Source organism: Heteronotia binoei, chromosome 1, assembly GCF_032191835.1.
Source record: "Heteronotia binoei isolate CCM8104 ecotype False Entrance Well chromosome 1, APGP_CSIRO_Hbin_v1, whole genome shotgun sequence".
In the NCBI taxonomy this organism is placed as follows: Eukaryota; Metazoa; Chordata; class Lepidosauria; order Squamata; family Gekkonidae; genus Heteronotia; species Heteronotia binoei.
Window position 1 is genome coordinate 128,442,982 of NC_083223.1, and position 10,179 is coordinate 128,453,160.

The following is a 10,179-nucleotide window of genomic DNA, read 5'->3' on the forward strand; positions in this document are numbered from 1 at the left end:
GCAGATAGCACAGTGGGCAAATAACAAGGCAGTTTATGGGAATGTTGCTCACAAGAGATTTGTACTCCTGGAGGGGATGATTTGCATGCTTGTTGGACTGGAACAATGAGATACAGGAAAAGACTCTGTGTTTGAAATTCTGTCAGGACTAAGCAACATAGCTGTAAATCTGGAATCTGCCAGATTTCAAATGGGAATTCATTCTGTGTGCCATAACAGAGCTCTAGCCAAAGGAAAGAACTGGTTAGAGTCTTCTGAACAAGTCACATGACAGGCAAAACAAGCCACATGACAAAGCCTCTGCCTTATAAAAGGATAGTCCAGTGTTGGTTGTATGGTCTGAATGACTCCCTGCTGCAGTCTTACTTACCCTCAGTCGGGCTCATCATGACTCTTCAAGTGACACAAGGATGAATCACTGTGCTTTTTTTATAAAGCCAATTGGATTACAATATACAATGTGTATAGTGTGGTCTTATTGTTCATGTGTTGTGTGTTTTGGAGTTTTGTGGGGTATGTACATATTAGCTTTTTATTGTAATGAGTAACATAAGGGTCTAGATGGATTTTCTTCCCCAAAATGCTGTCTTCATTTTGTGAAGATGTACATGTGCGCACAACAGAGGCACCATTTTACAAGATAAAAAAGCCAGAAGTAAATAACACATGTGAAGAATATGTCTTGGTTATTTCAAAACTGATACATACAACAGGACCTTGTTTAAACCATTCATTTACCTATGCCTAGAAACTCGGGGCAAAATTTTGCAGAAATGCATTGATGGGTAGATGATCCAAATTTCTTCACACCATAGCATTAGAACCAACCAGGTAAGTCTGGATGGAGCTAATGCAACTACAAATTATTACAAACTCAGCCATGACCGTCTACATTGCAGTATTTAGCATGAATTTAAGAAACCAAGCAAACTTTATTTGTTTCATTAATGCCTTTCACCCCAGGAGAGATCCAAAGCAGTTCTCCTCTGATCCATTTTATCCTCACTGTGAGATAATCAGAGAGTATATAGTAAGCCTAAGGCACACTTAGAGCTGCAGAGTGGGGATTTGAACCTGGGTCTTCCAGAGCCTACTTTGACACTAACCGCTGTACCACACTAGTCAAGGCTGATGATGTTTCATCTGCCTGCTGCAGCTTTTCACTTTGGGTTCACTGGACTTGAAGCAATTGATAGCAAGCTTAGTTGCAGGAGAACTCTACTGAATTTCCCATGTGATAAATTCTTAATGGACCCAGTGACTCTGTGAAACACTTAAAAGTTACTCTCTAAACAGAATTACATCTTTCTAAACCTATTCAATGGATTCAGCAGGGTGTAACTGTTTAGGAAAAGTACTGTTACAAATGTAAAAGAACCTGGTGTGTGTATGTGTGTGTGTGTGTGTGAGAGAGAGAGAGAGAGAGAGAGAGAGAGATGTTCACAGTCTTCAGATTATGCTTTCATGGAGGATGATTTTCCTTGACAGGAGCTTAATATGCTACAAACAAAGTCATTTTTCCACTTAGTTTCCCAAAAAGCTTTCCTGCTTTTGTAGCATTCCCATTTTTTGCCTCAGTGCTCAGGTACAGCACATTTAATCTGTATAGTATATATGGCTGTTTAGAATTAAAGAGATCCAAAATCTTACTTGAATTTATCTTACATATCTTTCATGAACTTCTCAGCATTTTCAGCTGACAATATAAATCCATGGCTGCATTATTAAGAAGACCTGATTTCACATGAATTAAAACACTAATAGAAGGAAGACAAATATATTCTATCATCATAGAAAATAATTCCCCTATGGTGGTGGCCAAATGGAGCACTCCCATTGGCTTAGGGGTGCACACTACATACCATTGTCCCATCATGGCTCAGTCAGCATCTCTGGCCTCTCATTGGCTGACTCCCCTAGCACCACCCACTGCAGGCCCAGTAATGTTGGAACAAACCACCAAAACAGTCTTACCTCAGAGACAGATACATCTCCAGCACTTCTCTGTGTCCTCTCTGTCAACCAACCTCAGAAAGGGCTGCTGGTCTACTGTGGCCTCACAAAAGGCATTGTGGCTGCCACTGGCAATAGACCTCTACGGCCCCATCAACAACCCACACAGCTGAACTCCCAGAACATGCAGCTTCTAAAGGCCTGACCCCACCAGGAGTGTTTCCTCAGAGGACATGGCTGCTGCCTCTTTCCCTCCTCCCCTCAGTCTCACTCTCACCCCAGGACAAACAAGGATTGGATTGTCTGGAGTTCGGTTGTGATCCCAGGAGAGCCTCAGGCTCCACCTGGAGGCTGGCTGTCCCAGGCCTGGCTGCTTGCTACTGTTCAGCAGCAGCTTCACTATAACAGACAGCATTGCATAAGAGTCAGTGCTTCAGAGTAGGGCCTGTCAGACCCCACTGGTCTCCACTGCAGAAAATGACTGTCCCTTTCTTAGGTAGAGGCTACAGGGAGGGGGGAGAAGATGGAAAGTTGATTACTTCCCCTACAGAAAATGGCTGCCTGGAGGCTCATACTCTATGGTATACCATAACACAACCATGCCAGGCCAAAAAAACAGATCATACCACAAGCTCACATTGATGCTAAATGTCACAAGGCTGAATATGACAGGAAAAGGTGGCAACAATGCACTGCAAACCAAAAGAATGCTGAGCTTCAGCATTTTTGTGACTGTCATCATGCCCCCCATCCCATAATTATTCTTCCTTATCTCCATTCTGGGTTTCTTTGCGTCACTACAGATATGGAAACACACACACACACATGCAGGGGGGTGGGAAGCTAGCATCTATTTCAGCTGCAGGGTGCATGGGAAGATAGCGAGATTGGGGGTGAATGAATTCCAAGGGTTGGGGGTGGATGAAAAGGCACCAATGCTGGGGGGGGGAGGGTTGGGGGGCAAGACAGCAAGGGTTGGGGGGCAAGACAGCAAGTGTGGAGTGCCAAGGGTATGGGGGTTGTTGAGAGGAAGAGGTGGGTGGGTACATGGGAAGACACCAAGGATGGAGAGAGTGAATGCCTTCATTTGTGTGGGTGGAAGACAGCTTGCCCTAAGCCTCTTTCTAGAGCCCATTGTATTTTTCTGCCAGCAAGCCTTATTCCTAGTCAGAGAATAACATGTATAACAGGATTTTCTAGTTAGCAAAAACAAACACAGACTAAACTCAGCTTTATGGATTTGTTTGTTCAGGAAATTGTCTTAAATTTAAAAATTAAGGTTTAAATCAATGGTGCAATAAAAAATAGTAGATTCATCATAATAAAATAAATTGTGGCATGGATGGCATTGTTGAACACACTACCTACTACTCACTTTTAGAGAAAGATCTAGTCTAATATGAAGCCTTTATTAATTTCAGTTCTTGGTGGATTCATTCTAAGAAACTCAGGAGACACAACGTGGAATAGACAAAAAGATACAAGATATTAAGGCTCAACTATCAGTCAAGATCTCTATCAATCACTGGGAAGAAGAACCATTTCTTTTAACTACACCTTAAAGTAAAAGTTGGTTATATATTGACATTCTGTAGGGTTGGATCCTACCAGGTTTTCTAAAAAGTATTACTGAAAAGGCTATGCTGGGGATCATGGCACCTGCATGGATAAAAGTCATGTGGGACAGGGGCTTTAGTAAGGATGGGAATTGGGCAAGATTCTATGAAAAAGCTGATCTGATCCAACTCATAATCTTTTATTAGATCTTGATGATCAGGTATACATGGGACAGGAAAACAGCCACAGTCCATGATTTAGCCATTTTAGAAGATGCCTGATATGATGGCAATTCAGTTTACTAACATAAATAATTCTGTGAATGCTGTCATTTGGAATCCATCAGCTTTATTGGTAAACAATACTGCAAATTCCTCACATTGTTCTACCAGTGAAGATATTTGGTTTCAACATTCAGAACAAAAGTCAGAAAAGCCATTGCACTAATACATTCCCTGGACCCTGCAGTATCTATCACATAGAACAAATTAGAGCCATTTAGTCTAAGTCACATTTGATTATCACAACCCAGATATCTCTGAACTTGTTCGATAGACCCTTTATCAATACGGCAAGCAAATGGTCAGAAAACTGCAGCTGAATGCTAGTAAGGAAAAAAGCAACATGTCCTTAGGGGATCATGAGACCAAGGAGACCTAAGAGGTCTGCCATATCCTTGTCCCTGGAATGAATTAATCTGCTGATCAACTGTCTCTGTCTGTCTTTGTCCTGCACAGTATACAGGGGCGGATTAACCATTAAGCAGACTAAGCACGTGCTTAGGGCACCAGGGCCAAAGGGGGCACCACAAAGTTGAAGAAAGGGTGAAAAGAAAAAAAAATGAAGATTTGTAAATACACACACATGTATATATATATTGATAAAACTAGTGCAAATTGATTATGGTGTACCCTAGGGTTATCTTCTATTTTTTGTTGGCAAGGTGCAATGTCATATGCTATGTTTAAAAGTAAAATGCATGTGTTTAAAAGCAAAATGATGGAGCCAAATTCAGTTGTCATGGCAGTCATTTCAATGACTCTCTCTGCCCCTTTTTAATTTCAGCCCCATGTAAACGTCAAAAATTAAGTGTTTTCAGTAGAGTGGTGCGCAAAAGAGAAAACATGCAAAAGAGAATGAGCAAAAGAATCTGTCTGTTGTAGCCAAGACAGGAAAGCCGACAGATTTCTTCTTACAAATTGCAGAGAAAGATGATCCAGATCAAAACCAGTGTCAGTCTTCAGAGACAGGAAGTGAATCAAATCTTCATCAGAAACAGGCAGTGTTGATGCAAGGCCAGATTTTCATGATGATGTTGCACAAGATGAAGTGCTACAACCTGGACCTACTTCCACAACAAGATGTGTAAATGCTTTTGAACTGTCCAAGGAGTTTAGAGAACTGACAAAGGATGAAATGAACAAAGTAGACTGTCCTCTGCCCCTGATCAGCTTTCCGAGGCGTTAGGAGCCATAGCTGGATGGTTACAGCAGAGCCAACTGAAGTTAAATCCAGCTAAGATGGAAGCCCTGTGTCTGTGGTGGTGGGGGGAGGAGGTTTCGTGCATCCAGCTCCCAGCCTTGGACACTGCTGTTTTGGTGCCAGCCCAACAAGTGAAGAGCTTGGGAGTGATTCTGGTGCCTCCCTTTCTATGGAGGCCCAGGTCACAATGGTTGCCAGATCTGCCTTTTTCTATCTACGCAACTACGCAACTAGATCAGACAACTAGCACCATATCTATCCCCCCAAGACTTAGCTACAGAGATCCATGCAATGGTCACTTCCAGGCTAGACTACTGTAACTTGCTCTACACTGGCTTGCCTTTGAGGCTGATCTGGAAACTGCAGCGGGTGCAGAGTGCAGCAGCTTGCCTGCTGACTGCATCACATGTACAGGTGAGAAGAAGAAGACATTGGATTTATATTCCGCCCTCCACTCAAGAGTCTCAGAGCGGCTCACAATCTCCTTTATCTCCCTCCCCCACAACAGACACTCTGTGAGGTAGGTGTAGTGTATCAAGAAATGTCATGCGACCAGACGGGGGGGGCAACTGGGCAGTCCCAGGAGCCCCAGCGCCGGGAGCCAGTTCCCCGCCTATCTCCAGCTGTGGCGGGAAGTTCAACGGGGCAGGATTGGCCCGACCAACCCAGTAGGCTGTACCCGGGATTGTATATAAGCGGGACCCGGCCCGCGTGTTCCCTCTCTTGCAACGTGCTCTTAATAAACTATGTTGCCCTACTCTCGTCTCCGTGTCGAGTACGTTACACTGGCGACGAAGGTGGGATACTAGCCTCAGCGGCTACGACGGAGATCTGGGCAACAAGCGACCGCCGCCGCCATCATGGCCAACCAAGGAGGAGTCACCGGCTACCTCGAGCCCTTCGACCCTACAAATCCAGAGGGATGGGAGTCCTACGCGGAGCGGGTCGAGTTCTACCTCCGGGCCAACAAGATCACTGACGCCGGAGCAAAGAGGGACGTTCTCCTGAGCGTCTGCGGGCCTGCCACGTTCGAGATCGCCAAGGGTCTCTCGGCACCCGCCCGTCTGGCGGAGAAATCCTATGACGAGATCATCCGACTCCTCACGGGACACTTCTCACCACAGCCCTCGCGGGTGGCTCGCAGGTTCCTGTTCCACAAACGGGACCAGATCGCGGGCGAGTCCGCCGCGGACTACCTGGCGGCCCTCCGAAAACTCGCCGGGAACTGCAACCTCCCCCAACTGGAGGAAGCCCTGGCGGACAGATTCACGTGGGGCCTCCGCGACGAAAGGCTCCAGCAAAAGCTCTTCGCCAAAGAAGAGCTTACCCTCCAGGCCGCCTTCAGCGAGGCGGTGGCGGGGGAACGAACCGCCCGAACGTTTCCCCGGGCCAAGATGGAAGCCGCCCACCACGAAGAGCTGGACCACGACGGCCCCGAGGAGGAGGAAGCCCATCAGCTACGCCGCCCAGTCGGGCCACCCAACAGAGCGACCCAACGCCCCCGAGCGACCGACCGACCACCAGCGTCGGAGAGAGCCCCGGCCACCAAGTGCGCCAGCTGCGGCGGCCCCCACGAGAGGAGAGACTGCCAGTACCGGACCTGGGACTGCAGGAGCTGCGGGAAGACCGGCCACATCGCCAGGGCTTGCCGAGCCAAGCCCAACCGCAGGAAGCCGACCACGTACCACGAGTCCGCGGAGTCCCACGCGATAGACTCTACGTCCCTACAGGTACTGAACTTGCCCCACGATTCCCCCGATAAAATCAAAGTGACGGTCCTTATCGAGGGGAACCCCTGCCAAATGGAGGTGGACTCAGGGTCCTCCATTTCCCTCATAGCGGAGGAAACCCTAAGAGAACTGTGTCCCCGCCAGCGGCTGCAACTTCGGCCGGCAGACTTCATACTCCGGGACTTCCAGAAGAACCCGGTGCAAATTGCGGGGTGGGCGCGGGTACAAGTCGAGCGGGGGTCCTTCCACGGCCCGCTGGACATCCTGGTGGTAAAGCGCCAGCTGGCTACCCTGCTAGGTCTGGCCTGGTTCAAACCCATGGGAATCCGCGTGGAGGGGGTGGGGCAGACCTTAACGCCCCGTGGGTTCGGGGAGATTTGCAAGGAATTCCCCGAGGTATTCGATGGGTCCCTAGGAAGCTACCGGGGGCCGGCCATCTCCCTGCCCCTAGACCCCACAGTCAGGCCGATTCGGCTCAAGGCCAGGAGGGTCCCGTTCGCCTTGAAACCTAAGATTGAGGCAGAGCTAGACCGCCTCACGGCACAAGGCGTCCTTGAGCCGGTGGACTACGCCACTTGGGAAACCCCCATCGTTACCCCCATCAAACCAACCGGGGAGGTGCGGATATGTGCCGATTATAAATGCACCATAAATAAGGCTCTACAAGACAACCCCTATCCGGTGCCGGTAGTGAGCCACGTCCTAGCCGCCCTAGCGGGGGCTAGGATATTCGGGAAGCTAGACCTAGCCCAAGCCTACCAGCAGCTCCCAGTAGACAGCAAGACGGCAGAGGCCCAAACGATCGTGACACACAGAGGGGCCTTCTGCGTAAAGAGGCTGCAGTTTGGGGTGAGCGTCGCTCCGGGGATTTTCCAGAGCATAATGGACTCTCTCCTTAAAGGAATTCCCGGAGTCCAGCCGTTCTTCGACGACGTTTTAGTCGCCGCCCCGGACCCCGAAGAATTTGGCAACCGCCTCCGAGAGGTGCTCCGCCGGTTCCAGACCGCGGGGCTCAAGGTCAAGAGGGAGAAATGTTTGCTGGGGGTTCCACGGGTGGAGTTCCTAGGGTTCGCCGTAGACGCAACTGGAATCCACCCCACGGAAGAAAAGACCCGAGCCATCGTACAAGCCCCGGCCCCCACGAGCAAAGCGGAGCTACAAAGCTTCTTGGGGGTGCTCAACTTTTACCATTCCTTCCTCCCCCACAAGGCTGCCCTCGCGGAGCCCCTTCACCGCCTGCTGGACAAGAAAGCCCCTTGGGTTTGGGGCAAACGACAGGCCGCCGCGTTTCAGGCGGTCAAGGACGTCCTGGTGTCCAATGCGGTGCTCCACCATTTTGACGAGGCCCTCCCCGTCATCCTGGCATGCGATGCGTCGCCGTATGGGGTGGGGGCAGTCCTGGGGCATCAGCTGCCAGATGGGAGGGAGGTACCGGTCGCATACTACTCCCGCACGCTCACCCCAGCCGAGCGCAACTACGCGCAGATCGACAAAGAGGCCTTGGCAATCGTGGCGGGGGTCCGCAAGTTCCATGAGTACCTATATGGGAGACGGTTCACAATTGCTACGGACCACAAGCCCCTTTTAGGTCTACTAGCCCCAGACAGACAGACCCCCCAAATACTCTCACAGCGCGTGTTGAGGTGGAACCAATTCCTCAACTCATACACATACACACGGGTTCATAGGGCCGGCAAGGCTATGGGTCACGCGGATGCGCTCAGCCGCTTGCCGCTCCCGGAGACGGGTCCGGACCCCGCACCCGCACACCAGGTCATGATGATAGAGAGCCTCCCGGAGCCGCCACTCCACGCCGCGGAGGTGGCCAAGGCCACTCAGAAACACAAGACACTGGCACGGGTGCTCGACTGGGTGGTGAGGGGGTGGCCAGAGGGAAACATGGGTGAGGAATTCAGGCCTTACAAGGCGAGGAGGGAGGAATTAGCCGCACACAAGGGCTGCATACTATGGGGCAGTAGGGTAGTGATTCCGCCCCCGCTCCAAAGGCGTGTTTTAGAATCCCTACACGAGACTCACCCCGGCATAGTGCGAATGAAGGCTCTGGCCAGGAGCTACGTCTGGTGGCCGGGAATGGACGGGGAGATCGAGGGCTGGGTCCGCAGATGCCAGACCTGCCAGGAATCGCGGCCCGAGCCGCCCAGCGCCCCCGTCACGAGGTGGGAGTCCACCCGGAAACCATGGTCGAGACTCCACATCGACTTTGCGGGCCCTTTCCAGGGGCAAACCTTCATCATAATAGTGGACTCCTACACCAAATGGCTGGAGGTCATCCCCGTAGGGTCCCCCTCGTCCACAGCCGCGGTCAGAGCTCTGCGCAGGGTCCTATGCACACACGGCATCCCGGACACCATAGTCTCTGATAACGGGGCCGCCTTCACCTCAGCCGACTTCCAGGCGTTCCTGCAAAGATATCTGATCAGGCACATAAGGTCGGCTCCCTTCCACCCGGCCACCAACGGCCAGGCAGAGCGGATGGTCCGCACAACAAAGGAGGCCCTCGGCCGAATCGTACAGGGGGACTGGGACCACAGGCTGGCCGCGTTCCTCTTCGATAATCGGATCACACCCAACCCGGTCACAGGAGTCAGCCCGGCTGAGCTCCTCATGGGACGCAAACTCATAACCAGGCTGGACCGGCTGCATCCCGACCGAGCTTCAGACACCCGCGGGAGTCCCGAAGTCCGAGACACCGTCCGGGGCTTCTTCGCGGGCGACCCAGTCTACGCCCGAAACTATGCAAGGGGCCCCGATTGGGTGGCGGGGCGGGTACTGAGGGTAACCGGGTCCCGCCACTACGACATATCAACTGAGGGGGGCCAGGTGCTACGGCGGCACATTGACCAGTTGAGGCGCCGCACTCTCCCGGAGGCACCCGCAGATACAGACGAGGCTATATCCCGCGAGGAGCCAAACGGAGACCGCCTAGAAGACGCGATCCCAACATCCGGGATGCGGGCGCCAGAGGTACCGGGGCCGACCGAGCCCGAGGGATCCGCAGAACCGAACGGGCCGCCCCCGTCCACTCCAGGACCCCCCGAAGCACCATCCCCGGCGGCCGCGCCGCCTCCACCCGAAACCCCCAGACGGTCCACCCGGGAGCGCCGGCCCCCCGCATATTTACAGGACTTTGTACATTAACCAGGGGGGGAGGGGTGTAGTGTATCAAGAAATGTCATGCGACCAGACGGGGGGGGGCAACTGGGCAGTCCCAGGAGCCCCAGCGCCGGGAGCCAGTTCCCCGCCTATCTCCAGCTGTGGCGGGAAGTTCAACGGGGCAGGATTGGCCCGACCAACCCAGTAGGCTGTACCCGGGATTGTATATAAGCGGGACCCGGCCCGCGTGTTCCCTCTCTTGCAACGTGCTCTTAATAAACTATGTTGCCCTACTCTCGTCTCCGTGTCGAGTACATTACAGTAGGTGGGGCTGAGAGGACTC

At 51.7% G+C, this 10,179-nt stretch overlaps 1 protein-coding gene across 1 annotated transcript; it reads left to right on the forward strand.

Annotated features, from left to right (window-relative positions):
• Nucleotides 1-5,885: 5,885 nt before the first annotated feature.
• Nucleotides 5,886-9,386, forward strand: LOC132571751 (uncharacterized protein K02A2.6-like; the record flags this gene model as incomplete). Its single annotated transcript, XM_060238579.1, has 3 exons — nucleotides 5,886-6,344; nucleotides 8,679-9,172; nucleotides 9,275-9,386. Coding segments are annotated over 3 exons (1,065 nt in total), but the record flags the coding sequence as incomplete, so codon positions are not given.
• Nucleotides 9,387-10,179: the final 793 nt, after the last annotated feature.